General features: G+C 34.9%; 1 protein-coding gene across 1 annotated transcript in view; it reads left to right on the top strand.

Moving 5' to 3' along the window:
• LOC145283614 (uncharacterized) overlaps positions 1-27,942 on the top strand; it is a 181,805-nt gene that overhangs the window by 50,914 nt on the left and 102,949 nt on the right. Inside the window, exons 2-5 of the mRNA XM_080132555.1 lie at positions 10,589-10,680; positions 16,505-16,625; positions 19,797-19,911; positions 26,933-27,118. Of these exons, the coding sequence (XP_079988681.1) occupies positions 10,589-10,680; positions 16,505-16,625; positions 19,797-19,911; positions 26,933-27,118 (514 nt within the window). The remainder of the gene's footprint in view (positions 1-10,588; positions 10,681-16,504; positions 16,626-19,796; positions 19,912-26,932; positions 27,119-27,942) is intronic.

Raw genomic sequence — 27,942 nt, 5'->3', positions numbered from 1 at the left:
CACACACACACACACACACAAACACACACACACACGTACACACACATACAAATACACACACACACACATAAACTTATAAGAATGCGTTTCTGAAAATAAAACTATAGTTGCCAGAATAACTTAGTAAGTTTCTATATTTCTCATGAACACAAGTTCAGTATAATACGATTACAGTAGCAAAAACTACACTAAAATAAATAAATAAGGCTAGCAATAACTATAAGTGCAAGGTGGTGACACCGTTTAGTGACGTTTTGTGCTTATTTTATGCCGAAACACTGTATATCGTAAGCAATTTCTTGTATACATCGTATTAATTAAACACAAATTGCTATTTTACCGTCGGGATTGAACCCCGTGTTCCCAAACACCGACAACATGTCGGAAATTTTTGTTCTAAAATAACACTCGACATTACTTGTATTTTTTAACTAAATAAACGCTTTAACATAAGTTTAATCACTAAAAACTTACGCAGCTAGATAAAAAGCGAACACTTAGAAAAATCAATTTATTTTTTTCAAACAACAGTAAACAAGTAAAAATATTTTTAAAAAATATTATGTGGTATGTATTCTCTTTTAAAAAACAATACCTCTTTCAATAACGGTCATAAAATGTGTTTTCAATCGCTATTTCTTCATAATGGACCAGTTTTTCTACCTAGCTTAAATGGACGGATTTTCTTTGGACGAATCTTCCGTGGACGAGTTTTCTATGGATGAGTTTTCCGTGGACGTCTTTTTAAATTCCTTCATTATATTCCATGATCATTATTTGATAAATACTGAAAATTTCCTTAAAATTGGTTAATTTCCTGATTTTTGATAAATTTTTAAGTAAAGGGAGGGTCAAAATGTAGATTTTGAGCAGTGCACGTATCTATATTATTATAATGATAGAAAAAAGAACAAATTCGTAGTTAATGAAGCATTGATAACGTATGAGCATTTTAACGTTGTTTCGTCTATAAACAAACAGAAACAAAATTTCTGTTGCAATAAGACGTTTTAACAATTTCATTGTTCTTGAATTCTCTTATTGTTATTTCGAAAGGAAGATGAATACAAACTATATGTTTATTTGCACATAATCAATTTCACATTTTACTTTTCGAGTTCTTCCTTCATCGTTTAAATTTTACATTGTTTTGAATCAAGGTTTATCAAGACATTACTTGTACCGTTTACAACGCGACAGAAAACGGGATTTGCTGAAAGCAAAATGTGGTATGATTTACAATAGACAACAGAATGAAAAAGTGGTAAAAAAAAACCAACACACACACACACACACACACACACACATATATATATATATATATATATATATATATATATATATATATATATATATATATATATATATATATATATATATATATATACAGAAGCATATTAATATTATTTTCTTTTGGAGGAGAAAGGCTCTTTTTAAAATCATATTTATTAGGTGCAAAAATAATGTTGTTTTTTTATATATAGTTAAACGTCAAAAAACGACATTATTTTTGCACCAACCTAATAAGTATTTTCTTGGATTTTATTTTTTTATGCGATTATCGTGACTCCCAAGATGTGACACTCTCATGTCGGATATTTTTTTGTTTTAAAGTAACATTCGACACTACTTGTTTTTTTTTAATTAAATAAACGCTTTAAAATTAGTTAAAGCACTAAAAACTTAAAAAGCTAGGTAAAAAGCGGACACTTAGAAAAATCAATTAAAATATTTTTTTAATATTATGGGGGCTTGTATTCTATTAAAAGAACAATATCTCCTCCAATAACGGTCATAAAATGTGTTTTCAATCGATATTTATTCAATAATGGATCAGTTTTCCTACCTAGTAAAAATGGACAAGTTTTCTGAGGACGAGTCATCCGTGGACGAGTTTCTATGGACGAGTTTTCCGTGGACGAGTTTTCTATGGACGTGTAATATATTCCTTCCCCACTTAGTGTAATTTTATGCTTACAAAATTATATATTAACATTACGGTAGTTTTGTTTTTTTTTTTTCTTGAAAAGCAATAAATCTCTAATAAAACATTAACAAATTTTAAAAGAATCCGAATCAGGAATTTAGAAGTGAATTTGTAATTGTATCGGAAAAAATTCAGAATCATCTCATATATATATATATATATATATATATATATATATATATATGTATGTGTGTGTGTGTGTGTGTGTGTGTGTGTGTGTGTGTGTGGATAGATAGATAGATAGATAGATAGATATAAACAAATGTACATAGTCGCGGCATTGGACAATTAACCGGACAAATAGCCGGTTAAAACCAGAAGTCCTCGTCAGGCGATCCATTTAATGGTTGCTTTCCACAGAAGAAACCAGTCTTCAAGAGAAATGGTACATATATATATATATATATATATATATATATATATATATATATAGTACTTCTCCATATATTCCTTGTTTCAAACAATAAATTCTTAGCTTGAATATATATATTTTATTTTTATCTGTGCCTAAACCTAAACGTAGATTCCATGAACAAAGCTTTTTTATTAGAACTGCACGCCTGTGGAATTGTCTTCCGTTTTCCTGCTTTCCGGCTTACTACAATATGGTTGTCTTCAAGTCTAACGTAAATAAGTTCTTGATGAGCCGTTCCATATAAGTTATCAAATTTAACAAATTTTCATTACTAATGATTATTATATTGTCCAATTTCTACTGTACACTCTTTAACCCTTATCCTTGAGTGGCCTCTTGGCCTTGATAATGAGTTGATACCTATGAAAAAAAAAAGAAAGAAAAACTCCAATGTGAACAAGTTCTAATTGAATCGTCCCCCTAAGTAATCCAAGTTTCAAAATTCCCACTGTTTACTATGCTAAAATCACAATGACTAATGTATACTTATTAACCCTTATCCTCGAGTGGCCTCTGGGCCTTGATAAGTGGTGACACCCTTGTAAAAAAAAAAAAAATATATATATATATATATTAATCTACAGAATTTAACTTTAATCATTACACTTGAGCCTTGTTGATGGTTATTGCAAAAGTTAAAATTATAATGGTATATCTGTTGAAATCATTATATGCTCGTTCGCTGCTGCCCGTTCTTCCTGAGAGGAAATATGAGAGCTTAATTTTACCATGGACATATATGTGGGCATGCACTTGAAAATGTAAAATCAAAATATTTATCTGATTTTTTTTTTTTTTTTTTTTTGCTTGAAAATATGTTTGATCCATAATAAATCGATGGAAAAATGAAAATAAAACTTTTTAAAGAATTAACCAACAAAGTGAGAGACCGACGATAATTCAGAAAACAGAAAGAAAGGAGAAAGGAATGTTGTCGGATAAGTTTTAAAAAAGGGAAATAGTTTGACAAACTGGTGTCTTTTTATTCAAATGAATATGCTTATTTTCGCACATTTTTTTATTAACAATATTGCTTTCAAATATAATAAATGCGAATATGGGGAAAACTTTTTGGGTTCTTCTTTGTTATTGTAGTAAAATTTGAAAATTGAAATATTAATTTTCAAGTGAAACCAATGCTATGGTGCATTAGTAAAGATATCTAAAAATTAGGAAAACGATAGAATACGTACATCAAATCTGTTGCCAAGGTCGCTGGAAAAATTGTGAAATCCTTCTACCGCACCAGTAGATATCTCATGCCGATGTAATTCTCTACCTATATAAGCGCCAGGTACGCCCAAGGATGGCGTACTGTTGCCACATATGAGCATGCTAGAAATAATTCATCCTGCCTTGACAGAGTTCAAAATAGTGGGGGGGGGCCTTTTCTCTTTTTTTAAATTTCATTTTCACCTCAAGCAAGGCACAATATTACTTTGATATAGGGAGCTACTATCGGGAACATACGTTGCAGGAATACTATATTGGGAGTTGAGCAGCAAGATGCCTGTTCATATTACATTTAAATTTCTGCCAGTACAGGTGAGAAAGAAGGAACCTGGAAAGAAGTTTCAAGAATAGCAGTTCTAGGGAAAAAAACTATTAGAGTAGAAGGCTTTCTAACATCTAGAGATCTCTATTGTATAGGGGTGAGATTTTGCTACTTGTTGGGTTTGTCGGAGATATTTACGTCGAAGGGTGTACAAGGGCTTGTAGTTCGTCGGAGCATTCACCATTAAAATACTTGTAGAACAGGCAGAGGGATGCAAAATTTCGTCGATGGGACAGTGGTTGAAGCTTAGATGACACTTCAGGACCTATCAGGTTGGCGACTCTTTTGAACCCTGTCCAGGAGCGAGAGACTAGTAGCAGATGCACCAAATGTGACAACAATACTCCATACATGTGCGAATGGTGACCTTGTAGATGTACAGGATACTTTCAAACGTAAGTAACTTTCTAGCACGGTAGAGAGAGACCACCTTCCTCGCAGCGGCCCTGGCAATGTTTTCAATGTATCTGTTCCAACTCATGTGAACGTTAAGCCGGGGAGTTTGAAAGAAGTACTTTCATGCCTGTTTCTGCTTTATCATTAGTTTCATGGCAAGTGCTCGTCTGAGCTCAATCTATGTTTCCCCTGTCGCCAAACTTTTACGAAAAACACTCATCTAGCCGAAACTACTGTCAATAATTTCCCCCACTCTTTATCTGTGCCTAAACCTAAACGTAGATTCTATGAACAAAGCTCCTTTGTCAAAACTGCAAGTTTTAGGAACTTTGTACCGTTTTTCTGATTTCCAGCTAACTACAATTTGGTCGTCTTCAAGTCCAATGTAAACAAGTTCTTGATGCGCCGTCCCCTTAAATATTCTAATTTACCAAATTTACACTACTAATGATTAGTACGATATTGTCCCATTGAATATCGTACACTCATTAGTCCTTATCCTCGAGTAGCTTTTGTGCCTTGATAAGTGGTGATTCCTATGTAAAAAAAAAATAGTTTTCAGAGAAATTATAAATTTTAGCTATTTCCTTTGTGTTTACGTCACATGTCACGTGACAAAAAAAAACATGGTCGAAATCATTTTTCGTTGAATCATGGAAGAAAATGTTTTATGTAACATTCCAGAAATACTTTGTATTGTTTATTAAATTTTATTATTATTTTTTTGCAATATTTTTATTCAACAAAAACTGAGATTTTTTTTAAGGAAAGATGAATGTTTTTTTAACCGTAAATTGTTAGATACAGTTTTTTTTTCAAGAAAACTTACAAGGACTTACGCATTATATTACCTTGCTGAAATAATAATGTTTATTATTTTATTTAAATAAAAATAAAAAATTTACTTAAATAAAAATTTTGTAGAACGTTATAATTAAAAAGTGATACATAAAAACACGCATGTATTCGATTAAAATTCTATAGCAAAATTTCAAGTCAATCAGTAAATTAGTTTTTAGATTGCATATTAGTAACATACAAACAATTACATATATATATGCGCGAGTGTGTGTGTGTGTGTGTGTGTGTGTGTGTGTGTGTGTGTGTGTGTGTGTGTGTGTGTGTGTGTGTGTGTGTGTGTGTGTGTGTGTGTGTGTGTGTGTGTGTGCGTGCGTGCGTGTGTAAAGGGGATATCACACAAAATCAATTTAGCTTTTGACAATCACGGTCATTAAAAAATATAACTACCTCATTATTTGAGAGGTACATGAAAAGGCTGGACCAAATGCGAGAACAGATATTACGCATTAACTGGTCTAAAAGGTTGTTTGTCTTTGAATGAAGTTGAAAAACAATGTCGACGTATTCAATGTGTTTGTCGTCAATTGAAAAAAAAAAAAACAAGTCACGTGTTGCATGTTTAAGTAAGATTATGTACAGCTGAAGTGAGTGTTATGTTTTATATCACCTACCCCAGTATGATTGGAGACAAGGTTTAACAAGTTAACTAAAATACGAAAGTGGTAACACAACGCTATACAAATATTTTATGCATAAATGCTTCCAACACAATGTATCAATTTGTATCGGTTTTGGCTTCAGAATAATTTCCGATAATCAATGACTGAAAATGAAATTCGTAGGCGTTGGATCGTGACAATCTATTAATTTAATGCGGTCGTTTACCTGATTAAGCATGACTTAGAAATTTGCATGTGTATAAATTTCAGCTTGGGTTATTTTCATGAAATACACACACACACACACTCACGCGCGCGCGCACACACACGCATATATATATATATTTATATATACATATGTGTGTGTGTGTGTGTGTGTGTGTGTGTGTGTGTGTGTGTGTGTGTGTGTGTGTGTGGTTGTGGTTGTAAAGGTTGTTGGAGAGAACCCCAGCAAAGTGTTCGATTATAAAGAAAAATCAATCTAAGAGTGTATATGTGTGTGTTTAACAGAAGATTAGAAAAGACATCTATACGGTCGGTTTCAAATCCTATCTGGCTCCCCGGAAATGGTCCCACGTTTTTCTTAGAATACTGCGTTGTTTACAATTCTCGATGTTATTTCATCGTTTTTTTTTTATTTTTATTTTAATTAAATTTTTTAAATATCCTACGTTTTATTTTTATTTTATTTTTTGTTGGTCCCCCGACAAAAGGAGGGTGAACCTGTAAATTCACCCTTGTCCATTCGTCCGGTCGTCTGTCCGCACTTTTCTCAATAACTACGCCTTGGAATTTTTATGAAATTTTGCACAAACATTAAACATGATATGAATAAAAAAGTAGCAGACCGATTTTCCGGGAAAACTCTGGTTACACCCCCCCCCCGGGTTAAAATGGCTAAAATTGACGCTTTTGTGCTTATTAAAAAAAAGTTGATGCCTTGGATTTTTATAAAACTTTCTGAAAAGTTGTAACGAACTGATTTCTATATAATTTTGTTGTCTTTACTTCGCGAGAACTTAGGTATGCCTCTAGGGGCTCTTTTAGGGTTAATGAAAAAGACTCCATTTTGGGGATTATTTTATCGTATTTATCCAAAATTTTCTGGGTATGTCTATTTAGTAGTTTGGCATGGTGTTGAACTCAAATTTAAATATGTTAAGGTCTTGGGGACTTCAGGGGCTAAATGGGGAGGGGGCAAATGATGGACTTGGTTATTTCTTTTTCTTTTTTCTTTTCTTTTTTTTTTTGTTTTTTTTTTGCATGGTGCAGAACTCAAATTTACATATGTTAAGGCCTAAAACTGAACTGCACCGTTTGTTCATTTTCACCAGGATTTGACGTCCCCTAGGGACTTTTGGGGCGAAATGGGGCGGGTGCAAATACTGAAGTTAGCCATTTTTTATGCCTCGTTCACTGTGTACTCACGGGGGAGCATACATGCTTCATTTGTTTTCTTGGGATTTTGTCGAAATATGTGCGATTGAATATGATGTGCTTATCTTTTTATTATCTTTTTCGATAAATTTTATTAGCTTCGGTTTCGAGGAAGCAGTTTCGGGAAAAAAACGAACATTAAATTTAAAATTTTAAATTTTCAAACTATTAAATACTTAAAAATAAAAGCATTAAAATTTAAAATTAAAATTAAAAAAATAAAAGATATAAAAATCCATGATTAAATTAGTCAATCAGACCCACCCTTCCCGCTAGCAACCAGAATTTTTACATACTAGCAGTTCAGCCCGGCTTTGCTCGGACCGTATGTGCTGTTCATAACTTGCCCCACATGTGAATACACTTTATGTAAGATTTCAAATGTTTAGACCAAAATCTGTCTGATTAATTTCGTAGAGACCGCAGAGGTCAATTCTTTTAAAATTTGACCCCAATTTTGACCGCTCAACATTTATTATTTTGATTCGTGTTCGTAATAAAAAAAAAAAAAAAAATAATAATAATAATAATAATAATAATAATAATAATAATAATAATAATAATAATAATAAGATATTCATGAAATACAATAAACATTAAACCACATGTGTCCCCTTGCGGAAATAAAAACATGGAGAGACTCTTTCAAAACCGGAAATATACAATAGACGAACGAACAGCGTATGAAAATAACGGAAAACGCGACGCGCAATGGTAACTTTCGAAGTTAAATTTTATTATGAAACACTAAACTACGGTAGGGAGGGGATATCTTTATGTAAAATAAAAAAAAAACAGATTACAAGGGCGTGCAAATGAATTTTTATCTATTATCTGAAAACATCAACCAGAAATATATCAAAACAAAAAAAAATGTATCTTCAGACCAGACAAACTGAATTCGTTAATATAATATATCAGAGAGAAGTAACTCACGTTTTTATGTTTCTTTTCTCTTTTGTTTTTCTTTTAACTTTCAAAGTGAACTTTAACCCCCATTTTATTCGACTCGGGCGACAGTTCATAGCACGCGGTATTCCTATATTGTATCCATTCAATATTTCGGTTATTCTCGGAGTATCATGTCTTCTGTGTTCGTGAAATTAACATCCTGCATTCCGACAAAGCCAGCTTGTTCTCCCAAGCATTATTTTTCCTTTCGCTGTTGATATGGAGGGGGGTATCCACATTTTCGTTCATCTGTTGCTGGGTGAAGCGGTGGAAAATTTTCCATGTGTGCCCGCCTTGGCGCACCGGCCAAGCAGTAACTGCCCTGTACCAAAAGGTCTTTCTTCCTCTTTCCCCCTCCCTCCCTCCCTCCCTCTCTCTCTCCTTCTTCTCAGTACATTTCTCTGCCCTTTATTTCCTTTATTCTTCGTTTCCTAGCAACCCGTAGGGGGTCTATGGGTTTCCGAGCAAATGACTGGGTCATCTCGCTAGCTGATTTTCCGCTAGCTGTTCCTCACCTCCCCTCTACTTGTCCCATACTGTCTTTTTCTCTCTCTTTTTAGGTTTAGCCTCTCTCTTTTTTTTCTATACTCTCGTTTTCTCTCTCTCTCTCTCTCTCTCTCTCTCTCTCTCTCTCTCTCTCTCTCTCTCTCTCTCTCTCTCTCTCTCTTGGAAACTATGTTCATTTGCCTCCGTGATAATATAACAAAATAACAAGAAAAACGATACATTTCTCGTTGGCCTGAAATTAAATATTTCAATTTTTAGTTAAATACGTAATCCAATTTATGGGTTACATCACACACACTTCCCTTCCCCATGTCTTATTTAGAATTATTTAATCAGGAAATTCAAGTTTTACGATATCGCTTTTATCAAATTGTTAGGTGAAAGTACAGAATGTTTTCAACACACTCCTCCTCCCCTTCTTGGAAATATTTTTCTTTTTTTATAATTATTTAATCAAGAAATTCAAGTTTTACGATATCGCTTTTATCAAATTGTTAGGTGAAAGTACAGAATATTTACAACACACACACACACACACACACATATATATATATATATATATATATATATATATATATATATATATATATATATATATATATATATATATATAGTAACCTATATGGTATTGTAGTGCATTTACTGTCAATTTAGTTTGATTTAAATGACTTTCTTTCTAAAATATTTTCCAATCAAAGAGAATAAACTATATATATGTGTGTGTGTGTGTGTGTGTGTGTGTGTGTGTGTGTGTGTGTGTGTGTGTGTGTGTGTGTGTGTGTGTTTCAGTTAGTGCTTTGTGTGTATTAAAACTCTTTAGCCCGTTAAAAACGGGTGAAAGAGGAATTAATATGAGTGCTTTATCTAAACTTGATGGTTAAATAGGGTTCAATCTGGGCTCATTTTTCCATTAAATACTAATCTTATTAATTCATATAAATATATAAATCTCTAACTATGCAGCGAACGGATAGTATAATACTTAGCCCATTATACCTTATCATAAGAAATAGCCATACAAAATTTCAACCAGATCGAACCAGTAGTTTCCAAGAAAACTTCCAGAGTAAATGGGCTATTTTAGTAACTAATCTCAATTAATCTCTATTAGTCACTAACTGTGCATCGAACAAATGGCATAATACTTAGTTCGCTGCATCCACCCTCACGCAATAAAAATATTGGAAGGTTAATACAAACATATAGCATTACCGGAAGTAAATATTTGTATTCATACATAATTTCAGCCAAATTAGACCAGTAGTTTCTGAGAAAAAATTGAACGGACAAACAGACATGCAGGAAGACAGACTAAGAGAAATATAATAAAGACTTCTATGTGAACGATTCACTTCTAAACTAATGAACCGATTACAACGAATTATAGAATATATATTATCGGCAAATATTCCCTCCAAACATGTTCGCCTATTCCCTCCCCCCCCCACCAAAAATTTAATAAGCGACATACAAAAAATTTGTAGAGAAAATAATTGCTCTATATCGATTTTTGAGTTACATTATTTAGGGAAAGTTTAATCGAACTGATGTAGTCGTGGATGAGCGTCAATAAACTCCCAAACTAATGCACATATCATTATAAATTATGAGATATGTATTCTAGGGAACACGGTGAGTAACGGGCAAAATTATTCTTTTTTAATCTTTACCATTTACGGAGTGACCCCGAAACCATATCCTAAACTTAAACTAACAATATGCGATTTCCTACGAAATAAATAACGTTTAATTACTTAAATATATATATGTGTGTGGGGGGGGTGTTTGCGCGCGTGTAAATTACATGCCTAATCTCGAGAAAATAAAATAAAACCAAAATATATGCGATGATTTAAAAGCGGTCGTTTTTCTTTTTGTAGTCAGCAAACAGTGCGAAAAACAAGACGTCCCAGCAAAACCAGACAGAAAAAAAAGAAGATCCAGATGGGAAACGAAAGGATTTAACAAGCGGGTAAATCCTTCTTAGACTTTTGTGGCAAAGTGTGTTCGTGTGCGCGCGAGTACAGATTACAGGGTGTCTCAAACAATTTGACATCATTTAAAGGTAATTATTTTAAACCCTTAATGAAATTTAAGATCATATGTTTATTCTCCGATTGGTATTAGATGTGCACTGCATTAAACACGATACACGTAAAGTCTGTAGTTAAACTTTTACCAAGCATGTTGTTATTTACTTGCTTACCACCGCAGGAAGACGTGACACAAGGTCAGAAGGTGGGGAGTGTCAAGCCAGCGTTTCTAAAGAAGAATGACTCTGGTCTAAAAAAAATTGCATGGACAGCCTCGTCGGCATTCCCCGATAGGGGTGTCTCAAGTAGTAAGCAATGAACTTACTGCACCCGAAAGCCGGGTGACAAGACATGGAAAGATGGATTTCCTATGTACTGCCCAGGAGGTATACCTCAGTCCGACGAGTAATGGGTCATGTAAATGGCCTGGCACCTGTTGAGCGGATTGTTGAGAAGTGATCTTCGATTGGTATTTCTACCAAAATGTCCAAGCAACCAAAAAAGCGAGGAGACCACCTTCACTCAATAAAGATATCGGAAAGATACAACAAACATGTAGAATATACCCGGTAACATTACTGGAAGTGATTCTTTGCTTGAGTTCACCAAAGTTAATGGGAAGAGGGATCGTATCAAATGTGGTATCGAAGGTTACAGATTTGTTGTTTTCTGTAAGTTTCTGTGGCATATTAAAAGACAAATTCTTGCCGTTTCCGCAGTCATCTTCTTTTATAGTCTGAACAAGCTACAAACAGTGGAATTTCATTTTCAATAGTTTTCTCGGTGTACGATTAACACTCATTTGACGAATCTGTTTTGAAACTTGTTTTCATTATGGACAACTCGGGGCTTCTCATTATCTTCTCACGAATTTGCTGAATTTTCTCTTCTGATGCTAACTTTCGTCTACGAATATTTTACCCATGCATAAACATTCTTGTTTACCAATCGGTGAAGTTTTTCCAAATTTTGCATTGAAGGGATGTTGCCTGCGTACAAATAAATATGTTCTAACATGAAAAGTTACTTCTCTTTGAAAAAGATTTTTTTTATATTAAATATAAAATACATTTTGTGAAAATTTCAGGCTATTTCAATAAGAGATGCTAAATTTTAAGCCTGCAAAATTATGTCAAATTTTGGGAGACACTCTGTGTGTGTGTGTGTGTGTGTGTGTGTGTGTGTGTGTGTGTGTGTGTGTGTGTGTGTGTGTGTGTGTGTGTGTGTGTGTGTGTGTGTGTGTGTGTGTGTGTGAGACAGTTTTTTTATTTTGTGAGAAAGAGTAACGAATGATTTCTTATTTGAGAAAAATGAAAAATGAAAAATGGAAAATGTCGTGCTATAATAAGACAAGTTAGAAATTGGTGCATCATGCTCTGAAAAGGTAACTCGGTAATAAAATCAAGGGTTTAGGAGAAGAGCTTCCACATTGTCAGCTCTTGGATATTTCTTAAAAAACGGCGGACGCTTTAAATTTACATCTTTCTCGAATAAAGTGTGAATTCCTACAAGCCGCTATTGCAAAATGCGTTGCACAGGATTTGTAATTGAAAACATTGTTTTCAATAAATGTTAAAACTTGCATTGCGTTTCTGAACATTACTTTTATGATATAGATATGGTTTGCAAGCTGCAATAGATCATACGGTATGACTAATGGGTCAGCCCAAGTTCATATTCGAATAGATGGTTGGTTGGTTGGTTGGTTGGTTGGTTGGTTGGTTGGTTGATTGGTACAATCAAACGGAACAGGTAAGATTTCAAGTTCACATTCTGCACAAACCATAGCTGAGATGCATGTAGTGTGAGGTCCTAACAAATATGAACGTTTAGCCCAACTCCTGACAAAGAGAATGAAGCTGCTCTTGTTAAATATTTTGAGTTTAAATCGTCGTCTTTTTCTTCATCATAAAGGTATCACTTCACGGGATAAGTATCAAGGGAAAATCTGTACAAAATAGAACTCATTGATCATATACAACAAATTCAAAACATCTTTCTCAATTGTTTAGATGAAGATTTATAATTTGTATTATTTGAATTGTAACGTGGTGTAACGGATAGAGTACTTGGTAAAATTCAATTGTAAGTTTCACTTTCTGGAAGTCGAAGATTCAATCCTCAGTGCGGGCGATACTCAAAATACAATTATGAATTACTTCTATCTCGTCATGGCTGACGGAACGAGAGCATGCTATCCGCGTGGATTAAATAAAGGATGCCGTTCGAAATTCCATGCAGATTCCCAGTTCGACAGAAAGATTCCCGAGTTCGACAAGATACACCTGAAGATGGTCGGAAACGTTGTGAAAATGACACTCAAGATCAACCAAATAACACAAATAATACAAAAATGAAAATATGTTTTTCTGATAGTTTTTCTGCTTTACGACATGTCCACCTATTTCACGTGATTTAAGGCCGAAGCTAAAATACGATTTTAAACGACCTGTTGAACACAAACCGTTATTTTGTCCATATGTTTCATTTCAACCTTGTGCCACTCACGCAGCAATCAATTGCTGTAATTATTACAAAAGAATAAACACCACAAATTGTATCCCTACTTTAGTCGCTGCATGGTTTCTTTGTGTGCGTGCTTGTGTGATCCTTCTTGACCGAGGAAACCACGTCTCCAAATATGTTGTTTCATTTATTGAGGACAAATCAGTTGGGATTTATTCGGTTTGATCGTCACTCCAAATCACTGACCCGTGTGATGAGAAAACAGAGAGAGATTGATAATTATATCTTCTCAGTTCGTCTCGATTTAACATATTCCTACGTGTTTTGCTTCCAAGAAACTGGTAACTCCCTTTTCTCTCGCCCTCTCTCTCTCTCTCTCTCTCTCTCTCTCTCTCTCTCTCTCTCTCTCTCTTGCTATATCTGTCTTTGAGACATACGTTTCTAACAATTCCCACAGTCCAGTAATCTTAGGTTGATTTTTGTAAATGACGAATCAGTTCTTTACAATGGACGGAGAAAACATTTTGTAAATGGTGGTACCAATTACGCGTTACGTCCGTTATCTAGAGTCTATGGGCGGGAACAGACCGTTCAGGCCTCTCACTTCTCGTTCGCGGCGTCATAGTCACACGAGATTTTTTTTTTCTAATGTCTCTCTATGAACAAAATGTCTTATCTACAATTTTTCCAAATTGTAGAAAAATTATCAAATTTAACTAATTTAATATTTATGGTTTAACATAATGACTCACGCTATTAACTCGATACAAGAACAACACAACGAATGCAAAATATCTAAATACCAATTTGACAGACGCTAGACATGATATTTTCCAAAACAGAGTTGAATATTTAAGTTGGAGTCTGGCTGACATTTTTTCGCCCGATATATATATATATATATATATATATATATATATATATATATATATATATATATATATATATATATATAGCGAGAAATCAGTAATAGAATCTTCAGAATGTGAGAGAATATATAATTATTTCCACAATCAGACAATGTCGCAGCTCACAAGATCCATGACAGCCAACACACTAAGCTAAGACTCGAGTTGCCCTCATTTTGATCTGTGTTAGTTAATAGGTTCTCTTGTGTGTTTGTGGTGTGTTTACTCAGCTGGTAGAGTGCTCGCTTTGCATGCAAGAGGCTCGGGTTTCAAATCCCAAGTTCAGATGTGTCTAACTGATGAGCCCAAAATGATGGCAAAATTTGAGTTTTAGACTTCCGGTTGTCGGCTATTATGGCCCTTGTTTGCTGCGACGTTATCTGGCTGTGGATAGAATTATATGTGTGTGTGTTTAAGTTTCTTTTGTAAAGAGGGGAACTATACAACAAGCTTGCTGTCACTTAGTCTCAATAACCATCCACCGTCGACAATTTCTGACATCAACATTTACATCGATTTATAAAGTATTACGTATATTTGGTGTGTTTTTTACTAAACACGGTGATAAACTGCTGAATACCATCTCGGTGGAGAGTACAAAAAATATTGGGAGATTTATTTTGAAGCAAAGTTGTGTGAGAACTTCTATATATAATCACTATGAGTATAAGAGAGTGTGTATATAGAGAGAGAGAAAGGAGAGAGAGAGAGAGGAAGACACTATAACGCGAAATTATATTTCTATATACACATTCATGGGTCCCCTCTAACTGACTCTTCTGGTCTGTTTCTGAATATATCATACATCATTTCTTTGTTTGTTAATTGATGTCACAGTTCAATCTTATTATTGTCCTAAAATTAACTTTTGCATTGCTAAAACCAATATTCTAATCTTTCATTGTATAAATAAGCCCTGTAACATTTTATTGTTTTAAATATTTACCTTGTTTAAATATTACCGTTTATGAAATGAAATTTAAATCATCACGACTTAAAATCATCACAACTTAAAATCTATTTCAAACAATTCTCCTCGTTTAACGTAAATTTCTTTTATAACATTCTTTCTTTTTGGAGGGAGGTGTGATGAATAAAGGGAGTAGAGGTGGGGTTGACGGAAGATGGTTGCAGTACGATCCAGAGTATATATATATATATATATATATATATATATATAGACAGAGAGAGAGAGAGAGCTTTTGAAACGAGGAAGTATTGGTATTATTTTAACTTGGCTGTTGTTTATTGGCCTTAGCTTTTGCTCTGATCTGAAGTAATGTCATACTCTCGCTGTTACTTTCCTATCCCAAACTTCCACTGCTCGCATTCATAATGTATACATCCCACTTTCTTTCAGAAAGTAAACCACATCCGAATATATTTTATAAAAAAAAACGAATGTAATCATGTTTCTCGTTCAATGTCGCTCCTTTTTTGGTTTGAAAAAAAAATGGTCTCTTTGAATTGAGATTCCACTGAAGCATGTATGCACATATGTAACTAATAATGTTTGTATAATAAACAAATTGATTATCTTTGTATTTATAACTAATCTTATTTTGTTTATTTTTGCTTTTTTTTTTACTACGATCTTGTTAAGATGGTTAGTAGTTTAAATGTTACTATTAAGGGGAGATAACGTTCTTAATGGTAAAAGGGGCATAATTGTGTTAATTATCTAGGTCATTCACACACGTACGCACAGCCACGCGCATGCTTGTACATTATTATTATTTTGCTGTTTAGCGTAGTATTTGATCGTACACGGAATTGAATAATTAAATATTGTACAAGTATATAGAATACAATACATTGATAAATAAAATTTAAGGAATAGAAAAAATAAAATATAAACAGAAAAAAGATAAATAAAAAGATCGAAAAAAACGCACAGAGCGAATTAGACTAAAATTATAGATAAATGTTCATCAATATACTTAACGACACTGAATGTAGAATAAATAATGCTAAAAAAAAACATGAAAATCAGAAGAAAAAAATTACAATGAATGCACTGAACAACAAAACAACAATAATATACATACCCGTATGCAAATAGAATAAAATGATAAGATGAATTCAATTACGAAATTATTGGCGTTCGATTAAATACAGGGTGGGCCAAAACAAGGGTCATATATATATATATATATATATATATATATATATATATATATATATATATGATTATATTTAAAGATAGGACCCTTATTTTGGCCCACCCTGTATAAGACATTATTAAACAGAAAACGGAAACAAAAAAGTAGACTCACTTTAGGTGATGTTTTACTATTTGCAATAAGAATAACGTGTAATTTTCATAGATGCATGTTATTATTTATATTAATTATTATTATTCTCGTATTTTCTTTCTTTTAACTTAAAGGAACAAATCATGTCAAGCTAAAAAGCCATCTCGGAGTCAAAGCTTGCCGCCATTCGTCGGGGCTTCATACATTGGAACGATGAATGCAGCGGACGGCAAACATCCTTATCTCGACAGAATCGTAAGTCATTTATTTCTGATTTCGTGTTTACGTTCGTTATCACCTTCTACGTCTATCATGTCGGTGCAAAAGGTTTTCACAATTTGAATATGAATATCAAAAACGTAGACTTTTACTATCCATTTTAAAATAAATTGTTTCCAAATCGAATATAACATTATAAATCGAAGTTTATCGTGATAAAATATTATCGATAATTCTAGGCATTCAGATTATGACCGAAGCGTAGTACATGCTTTATGGACAGTCAGGTGATAGGCAATACATTTATCACGCTCAGAAAGGAGAGAATAATACTGGATATTATCTCTGTTTACTTTCAGGCTTACGGCGGCAAAGCTAGATACAAAGTCAATTTTAAATGAAAAATGAATTCATATTATTTTGGCGGGAAAAATCTTCGTGTTTATTTTGTCATATGTTCACCATGTTTGCGTCTTCAATCAATGTGAAGAAATTGAAATATCAGTGAAAATGTAATCTTCCCTGAACTATACAGATTTTTTATCCGAGTGGTATAAGATGATGTCGGCTAGTGACGATCCATTAATTATCTACTAATCTATGGTACTAAGCTATACAAGTACTATTTACACTTTGATGGATTTAGAAGGTCGAGTGCGATGGTAAATACATATCTTTTATAAGTACAGATTTTTAATGTTCATTAAATTTGAATTTCCATGTCATGTGGTGTATGCGTCTTAACCGGTTTCCCAACCATCCTAACAAATAATAAAATCTTTATGTTTATGAATCTCTTGGGGGGGGGCTGTGATATGTTTTACCCGAGCAGCCATGCTCAATTCTCTGCCTCATTCTTTTTTAAAACTCTACAACAGTTTATAACACTTTTGTTCCAGTGGAATATGAGGTTCCTAACCAGAAAGAATGGTAGCAATACGGGAACTTAGGCGCTAGTTTGAACGACGGGTTTTGTCTAGAGGACATAATAACCATTCAATAAGGAATAAAGAAGGTGCTAATACGAGGGGCGTGCAATAAGTAATGCGCCTGACCCACTTCCAGTTGTTTGATCTAGCTGAAAATTTGCATGTGCAATGATTTATATCTCTACAGGATATGTGACAAATTACAGCTCTGAAATAATTGTGGTTTCTATTTACAGGTGTTTGAACTGAGTCAGGTATGAAATGGAGCCTGTTGAATGTCGAGCAGTGATCCGGTTTTGTATTTGAAAGGACGCACACCACAGGAGACCTCTGATGAAATGAAAGAAACTTATGGTTATAATGCCCCATCATATGACCTTGTAAAACGCTGGCATCGTGAATTCAAACATGGCCGGAAGTCTGTGGAAACAGCTCCCAGACCTGGTCATCCCCCTTCTGCCATTGATGAGGAATCTGTCCGTCAAGTTGAAGCTGCCATTTTGGAAGATCGGCGCATTACTATTCGCCAAATAGCCCAAGATGTCAAAATTAGTACAGGGTCTGTGGAAACTATCATTCATGACCATTTGCATATGCATAAGGTGTCTGCCAGATGGATTCCCAGGTTGCTCACACCATTCCAGAAGCGAGAACGCGTCGAGTGCTCGAGGATGAATTTGGAGATGTGCTAAGAAGATGAGTCAAAGTTTTTCAAAAGACTAATTACACAGGATGAAACCTGGGTCCATCACTATGATCCAGAGACCAAAGCCCAGTCAATGCAGTGGAAGCACTTGGACTCACCACCTCCAAAGAAAGCAAGGGTGCAGCCCTCCGCTGGCAAGGTCATGCTCACAGTCTTCTGGGACCAGGAGGAGTAGTGATGACAGATTTCCTGGCATAGGGTACCACAATTACTGGAGCTTATTATGCAAGGGAAGCTATCAAAATCAAGAGGCGGGGCAAGATCAGCAAGGTACCCTCCTCCTGCAGGACAACGCCCTGTTCCACAACTCGCATGTCGCCAGATCAGAAGCACGGGCGTGTGGTTATGAAATCCTTCCCCATCCTCCCTACTCTCCTGTCCTTGTACCCTCTGACTTTCACCTCTTTCCAGCCATGAAGTTGTTTTTTGAAAGGAAAGCGTTTCCCAGATGATGCAGCCTTGATTTCTGAAGTCAAGTCGTGGTTGGAGGACCAACCTGGGGTGTTCTACAAAAACGGTCTCCAGACCTGCATCAAACGATGGGAGAAATGCATAACTCTAGGTGGTTCCTATGTAGAGAAAAACTGATACCTGTGCCAAGTTTTGTTGCTCTACTCCTATGGGAAGTGGGTCAGGGGCATTACTTATTGCACGCACCTTGTATGGTGCTATAAATAAATCATTTTTTGCCGATAAAAAGAACAATGAAAGTCAAGATACGTCCTTAATTTAAGTACTGCAAATGGATATTACGTCAAAATATTTATAAATAGATATATGAAACATTTATTCTTTAAATTTTATTTGTTCTTAAAGTAATAACCGCATACGATATTGAGAATTTAAACCGAACTCGTTTTTTTATTTTGTGCCATTTGTGCGGTTCAAATTCTGATTGAAAATTTGAACCAGCTAATTAACGTCGTTTAAGATTTTTTCTATGATTACAAAATATTTCGGTATTTTTTATATAAGAAATCATTTCATCGATGCCTCTGTACAATGAATACCCTCTGTAAGGAAGCTGCACATGTAATTGTGCGGCAACGGTTGTGCAATCTCCAACCACACCTTTCCTGAATCGACACTGCTTGAGTTAAGTGGCAAGGAGAAATGCTAGACGACAATGCCGAGATAAGCGAAGAGCAGATATAGCACTTGGAATTCCAAAATGGATGACCATTTTAGGACTGACCAGGCTCAACGTCAACTTCGGTGATCTGACGAGAACAGATGTGTAAACGTGATTATGCAGTATAAATCATTTCAACGTCCTAAATTATAACCTTTCAGTATTAAATGCTAGTTTTCTCCTTTAGATAAAACTCGTCGTTCAAACTAGCGCCAGAACATTTTGCAAACAACTATTTAATCAGACATCTCGAGGTAAGGTGGTTCATTTCCTTATATCTCTTTCAAGCCGTCTCTGTCAATATAAAGTTAAACATTTTGCTAGATGATAACTATGGCCACTCCTTTCCAATCAAAGTCTAGCGGATGCTTTACTTCTTATGAGAACATTTCCGACAATTCATTATTATTAACGGGTTCTTAACTTTTGTTTTATTTCAGGCCCGTGAGTCCGATTCTAGCAAATCAAACCGGCCAACACGATCGGCTTCACAGCCCGCTACTCCATCGGCGTCAAAATCTCAAGATCAGAGCAGCAAGTCCAAATCAGGGAATAGTGAGTTTTGAAATATATTTTTCTACATATGTTAAAGCTAAAATGGATTATTAAATAGCTTTTGTTATTAAAAAAACAAGCTATATTTGCGATTATCATGGGGGTCTGTATATGTAATTCTCACATCAGAGTGCATTATATATCTTTGCAAAGCCACTATTCGCCCATGTATAGAGTATTGTTGCGACATTTGGGTTAGTGCATCTACCACTAGTCTCTCACTCTTAGAGCCAAAAAACAGCCCCATATCTAATAAGTCCCGCACTGTCAGCCCAGCTCTAAGCCGTGTCCCATCGCTGCAATGTCGGATCCAAGTACCTTAATGGAATGTGCTCTGATGAACTAACAGCACTTGCGCCCCTCGATGTGCATACCCCCGACTAACTTGACAAGTAACAAATCATAGTTCTTGATTTTTGAAGTTCCTAGATGCTCGAAAGCCTTCTACTCCAATAATTCCTTCCTTTGGGCGGCTAGACTTTGGAATTCCTTTCCTGTTTCCTGTTTTCCTAGCTTTACTATTCTGCAGAATTTTAAATGTAAAACTATCTCTCTCTGATAAACTCGATCCCAAATTGTAGCCCCTTGCGTTCTAAGTGGTAATATGCATTGCTTGGAATGAAAAAAGAGTAATAAAAATTCACTAGATGCGAGCAGGTTATTATGTATAATCATTAGTGTCAGTTGTTACTCATATGTGAAAAAGTTCGTGTAATGAACGGAAAGTGTGTGTTGGGTTAGTGATTATACGTTTCCCTCATTTTGATTGTTTCTCTTTGAAAAAATCTTCCAATGAATCTTTGTTGTGCATGTTTAAAATAAAGGAAGACATTTTTATTACAAATAAGTATAGTTTTTGTTTTAATTTATATACAGGTGCGTTATTCATATACATAGAAATAGAGATGCAGATAGCATATTCTCTCGCTCATTACCATGTAAGTAATATATTAGTAACCTAAGCCAGTAAGTAGAGATTATATTAATGAGCATGAATTTCGTAACGGTTACATAGTATCTGTCAGCGGCAAACGGAAATAGACCCAATTTCAGTTAGTGTGATTGAGGGGGGAGTTCAAAGCTTAGCTCTCTAGACAAACCGCGCTAAAAATATAGGTGTAGAATGATATGACATAGAGATAACAGCAGGTGTTCGAGGGAGAGAACAGATTTTTCTAGTAGTCGGAATCGGGAAGCAACAGAGGCGATATACGTCTGAAAACGTATAGAGAATCTCAAATGAATATTTCCTACAGACTCTGCCCATGCGTCGATCATCTTAAGACTAAGTTAGAAAAGCAAGTTAACAAGTAATCAGATTTAGAACGGTCTCTCTTCCCATGAACAACTATTCTCTAAATAAAACCTGTCCAAGCCAACAAGTATACATTGTGTTCCACGCATGAGCTATAACAGAAGATCAACAATCACAGCCCACACATGGAAATACAACGATCAAAAAATAAAAGACTGGCGACCACGCACGTATGTAAAAATATTTTGTTTTGTGGATTATTTCTTGATCACTCACTCGTGACAACGCACATATGCACACGTACGCGTTTGTTAGAAACGATATTTGTGAACTGTTTGTGTCCGTCTAACATTTGTTGATGAACATATTAATCACGAACCACCAGTGTTGTCAACATCGTTTTTCTTTATTTGGTCTTTTGTTACATCATTAATATTATTATATTGCACTCCTTGCCCATCTAGTGATTATAATATCTCATAAAATCACCTACTTGTTCCTCATTCCGCAATCATGGAAGCATTTCACGTCATCAAAATTGTCCCAGGTTTAATTTATCTAACTATAAGACATGTTGTGTCTCAAATCATATTAAAGTCGAGGTGCGTTTATTAAACTATGCGCCGTAGGACGAACGTTGTCCAAAATAAAAACAACATTTATTCGTGCTACACATGAACTATATACTTCATTTAATCATAAATTGATATACGAAGGTACAATTTTATACGTTAATTTTCAGTATTTACTTCAACAGTGCTCAATACATAGGTAGAACTAGGTAGTAAGTTATGAAAATATATATGGCAATTAAGCTTCATCGACTATTCCGCGTTTCATCCTCGTGAGAATTCGTCAGGCTTATGCATAGGCCTGACAAATTTTCACGAGGATGAAACGCGGAATATTCTGTGTGGCTTAATTGTCATGTATATTTTCATAACTTACTATATATATATATATATATATATATATATATATATATATATATATATATATATATATATATATATACAGGATAGGCTCCTTCAGCCTTCGACAGACTATGGATACCCACGAAGATGTGCCTTCGCGTGAAATTTTGTGGCAGGTGTGCGCAATCTCCAACCCCACTGGTGCTACCAGATCAGGCTGTCTATTGACTTCCTGAGACGAAATGCACCTACATCGACTTTCTGTTTTTGTTTTCTATTCTCTTTTTTAAACTTAATTATGTTCTGCAAAAACAAAAACAATAACAATATCCCCCTTCCCCTTCCTCTCTCTTTTCTTTTTTCTTCCCTGCTTTCCAACCCCGTCGGTGGGGCATTAGAATACACCGACTATCCTCCTGCAGAGAGTAAAAGCCTCTGGATGGGGCCACCTGTTGGCTGTGGGTGGCGACCCGTAATGCCTAGGAAAAGGAACCTGGTGGCTGAGCAAGTGATATCTAGGAAAATTAAAGGTATCAGTTGCAATACTTCACTTTAGTCTCGTACAAGGCTAGACGGGCGGTCGGAGGGGCCCAATCCGATCAATCGGCCAGTTACGTCAAGCCCTAACACATCTACTTTTCTATCAATTTCCTCCAAACTGTAACAAATACATTTCTACCCTGTACCACCGTAAACTATGTACATATTTTCCCCTTTTTTCCATGTGTTAGAAGGCAGTGGCTAGGGTCAAATGTGCCAAATGAATAAAGTCATGGCATGGCTGTATCGTGCCGGAAGTTACTACAAATTACTTGGATTGTGTAACCTAAGGAATATAGGTGCGCATAGCTCCCATTTGAGATATGTATATTGTTTTATGTATCCCTGGCATGACAAGGCGAATGGATTTCCCCCTTAACATGCCCCAATATTGGACTCCGAGGAGGGTGGGGAGCATAAACAATGAATTTTAAAATATACAAGTCGATCAAAAGAAAGACCACAAAAATTACGTGGATTGAAAGCAAATTACAATGAAATTTTATTGTTGCAAACTAAATTGAATTCTTTGGGTATTTGTCTCCAAGAAACCTTCCTTAATGAAGAGGACAATTTGAATATAAAACATTATCAACAATATAACTACATTCATAATACAGGACTTAGAGCCTCTGGTGGTGTATCAGTATTCATTAAAAATAACATTACCCAGAGCCAAATTGAATTAAAAACAAATTTACACAAACCGATAAGCATTTGTTCTTTATGCACACCTCCACATGAACAAATACATGAAAATGAATTGGAGAACTTAATAGAGCAAATACCTAAACCCTTTATTTTCCTAGGGGGGCGTAAATTGTCACAACACCTTATGGGGATGCAAGGAAATGGATAAAGAGGGAAAGAAAATTGAAAATCTAATAAATAAAAATAATCTATGCTTGTTCAACCAAAAAGAAGCCACTCACATCAATCCAACAAATGGATCGCTTAGTTCGCTTGATTTAACTATATGTGACCCTTCCACTTATCTGGAATTTTCTTGGAGCGTATTCAATGATGCCTGTGGTAATGATCAGTACCCAATCATTCTCAGAAGCCATGAAAAAATATTTGAACATCCACCAAGATGGAAGCTTAACAAAGCCAACTGGGAAAAATTCAAGAATCTCTGCTCAGAACAATTGACAGAAAACAACATCGATACAATCGAAACATTTACACAAACATTAATATTAATAGGAGAAGAGTGCATTCCCAAAAACACTACTTCAGGAAAAAAAAAAAAGAATAGACCATGTTTTAACAAAGAATGTAAAGAATCAATAAATCTACGAAAAGCAGCATTAAGAAAATTTAATAAAGAACCAACAACAAGCAACTTAATTGAATACAAATTGCATAGAGCAAAATCACGTAGAATAATAAAGAAAGCCAAAAAAGAATGCTGGCAAGAATATGCCAGCAAGATCAATGTTTCCACTAAACCAAAGACAGTTTGAGAAATGGTTAAAAAATTTCTGGAAAACATAACCCGATACCAATTAAACATCTTTTTACTGAAAATACCAAAATAACAGAAACGAAGGCTATAGCGAACAAATTAGCAAAAACATTTTCAGAGAACTCTACTTCAAAAAACTATAACAAAGAATTCCAAACTATCAAAGAAAATATTGAAGAGTACAAGCTAAACTTCAATTCCAAAAACTTTGAAAAATATAATAAACCTTTTTCAATAAGAGAATTGGAAAATTCCATAGACAAATCATACAACACAGCCGTAGGACCAGATGAGGTCTACTATTTTTTTTTTTTAAATACTTCCAAAAACTTCATTGGAACTTTTACTAAAAATCTACGACATCTGGATAAAAAAGAAGTTCCCAGAATCTTGAAAACATACAACGATTATTCCAATACCAAAACCAGGAAAAGATTCTTCAGATCCTGGAAATTATCGACCAATTTCACTAACAAGTTGTATGTGCAAAACATTAGAGCGAATGGTAAATCATCGCCTAATTTGGTATTTAGAAATAAACAAACTAATAACCAATGCACAGTGTAGTTATCAAAAAAATCGTGGACGTCTTGACCATTTGGTCAACTTAGAATGCTATGTCAGAGAAGCCTTCATAAGAGGGGAACACGCCACAACTGTCTTTTTCAATCTAGAAAAAGCTTACGATACTACCTGGAAATTCGGAATTATGAAAGATCTATTCGACTTTGGACTTAAAGGTAGACTTCCAGAATTTATTCAAAAATTTTTAACGAACAGAACCTTCAAGGTACGCATAAGGTCTACTCTAAGCGATATAAATAAACAGGAAGGTGTGCCACAGGGTAGTATATTATCAACAACCCTATTTAATATTAAAAAAATCAACAACATAGTAAAGGAAACTTACTCCTGATATAAATAGAACCTTCTACATGGATGATTGCTGAACTTTGACCCCTTAATCGCTAAATTTCTGGCCAAAAACCGATCACATAGATTTTCCCAAATCTCAGTACCCTGTATATCAAATTTCGAGTCTGTAGATTAAAAATTGACAGAGTTCTTGCGTAAGGAAATGTACACAGACACACACACACACACACGTTCACTTTTATATATTTTCTTTGCTGTTACGACCAACGCCTAACCGGAGGTGACGTAGGTTTTAATTTAGGCTAGACAATCGGAAGGAGAGGATGACTTTCAAAAATATCGGCGAAAAAAGCGCCCTCCCCCTGTAGAAAAGTGTCCAGTTGAAGGTGAAGATATGAATGTTTTTAGCCAATGTTTCAAAACGATACTGATTTTGTAAAATCCGTCGCCTCTGTCGAAAGTTTTCGGCAGACATGAAAACATACATACATACATTTATATATTGGTAGCTCAAATTTTCGACCAAAACCGATTATATAGCTTGCCCTATCTCTGAATAACCTTTATGTAAAATTTCAAATGTTTAGACCAGAAATTGTTTGTGTAATTTGGTAGAGACCGAAGCGGTCAAATTTTTTTTTAACTTTGACCCCTTAACATTTATTATTTTGGGCTCAAATCAGTTATTAAGTTAGATCCATGTCCAAGGATCCTATATCTAAAATTTCAAGTGTTTAGACCCAAAATTGTCGGAGGAGTTTGGTACAATTCTCAAAGGTCAAATCGTTGAACTTTGACCCCTTAACAACCAAATTTCTGGGCGAAAACTGATTACAAAGTTTTCCCCAAATATCACTAACCTGTATATCAAATTTCGAGTCTGTAGACTAAAAGTTGACAAAGTTATTGCGTAGGGAAATGTACACAGACACACAGACACACATACAGACAGACAGACAGAAACACACACACACGTTCATTTATATATATATATATATATATATATATATATATATATATATATATATATATATATATATATACTAGCGTTTCCCGGGTGTTTGGAGGTGTATGCTGAGCAAAAAAAAGGTCAATTTTTTTAACTTTGACCCCTATTAAGACCCCTTAAAATTTATTGCTTTGGGCTCAAATTAAGTTATTAAGTTAGATCTATGTCCACGGAACCTATATTTAAAATTTCAAGTATGTAGACCCAAAATTGTCGGAGGAGTTTGGTAGAGTTTTCAAAAGTCAAATCCTTAAACTTTTACCTCTTAACAGCCAACTTTCTGGCCGAAAACCGATCACATAGATTTTCCCAAATCTCAGTACCCTGTATATCAAATTTCGAGTCTGTAGACTAAAAATTGACAAAGTTATTGCGTAGGGAAATGTACACAGGCGCACAGACAGATAGACACACACATATACACACAAGTTCACTTATATATATATATATATATATATATATATATATATATATATATATATATATATACTAGCATGGGTGTCCGGCGTTGCCCGGGTGGTTGGAGGTGTATGCTGAGCAAAAAAAAGGTCAATTTTTTAAAATTTGACCCCTATTATGACCCCAAATCTCAGTACACTGTATATAAAATTTCGAGTCTGTAGACTAAAAATTGACAGTGTTATTGCGTAGGGAAATGTACACAAACAGACACACAGACGGACAGACAGACACTTTCACTTATATATCTATCTATATATATATAAAGAGAGAGAGAGAGAGATTGTTTTCTATATAAATTTCCACATTATGAATTTAAGCTGTACACATCGATTACTATGTTTCTCCATTTTGTTACAAACATTAAAGATGAAATAGGTTGCGTAATAGTCTGTGTTTGTGGCATAATTATGTACTTTTCAAGCACTGTAGTTTTCGTGTAAAATGGAAGAATATCAGATTCTATCGATTAAGCTGATATCTTTTTTATGCTATTGTAGATCATATACCTCAAGCGACGGCTGAAAGAATGGAAATTCGTGCTCGCCAACGTCTAGACAGTGATAAAAAGGATACCAACAAAGACGTATCTTCGGCAAAATCAAAAGGTCTCAAAGACAAACAAACTCCTTCATCCCTGCCAAGACCACTACAATCGACTAAACTGCATAAAAGCAAAATGGCCGGTAAGTTATAAGATTATGTTCTCTAGCATTCAACCAAATCCATTCAAGAATTTGAAAATTTTACTGAGTGGAATTTTCTTCTTTTTTTTACATGGAGGTCACCACTTATCAAGGCCTAAAAGCCACTTGGGGATAAAGGTTATTGTGTGTACAGTAATCAATCAAGTGTTGTGTTATTCGTTAGTATTGGAGATTTGATAAAGTTAAGGGGCGGTTCATCAGGAATTTGTTTATGTTGGACTTGAAGACATACAAGTTGAAGTAAGGTGGGAAGCAGGCAGACGGAAGAGAGTTCCACAGGCGTGCATTTCTAAGAAAGAAGCTTTGTTCATGGAATCTACGTTTTGATTTAGGCACAGATAAAGAGTGGGAAAAATTATTGACAGTGGTTTCAGCTAGACAGGTGTTTTTCGTGAAAGATTAGCGAGGTGGGAACAGAGATTAAAGCTCAGACGAGCACTTTCCATGGAAATAACGATAAAACAAAGATAGGCTCGCAACGTCTCTTCTGTGGGAGAGAGGTTGCAGGGAAGAGAAAAGGGCATTCCCCACTAAGCCCGAATTTTATTTTGTACTCTGTCAAGGTAGGATAGGCTGTTTTTAGCAGCTCCTGCCCAGATGTGGCAGCAGTACTCCATCCTTGGACGTACTTGGCTATATAGATAGAAAATTGCATCATTAGTGAAATATCTTCTAGAGCGGTAGAAGGATCCCACCATTTTCTCAGCGACCTTGGGAACAGACTTGATGTACGTGTTCCATTTCAGATCAGGAGTAAAGGGCAAACCCAGAAGCTTGTCAAAACATGGGGCCTCCCCTAGACA

Source organism: Euprymna scolopes, chromosome 8, assembly GCF_053919585.1.
Source record: "Euprymna scolopes isolate OS-2025 chromosome 8, ASM5391958v1, whole genome shotgun sequence".
NCBI classification, from domain to species: Eukaryota; Metazoa; Mollusca; class Cephalopoda; order Sepiida; family Sepiolidae; genus Euprymna; species Euprymna scolopes.
Note: the sequence above shows the minus strand (reverse complement) of the source record. Positions and strands in the feature narration are given on the sequence as shown.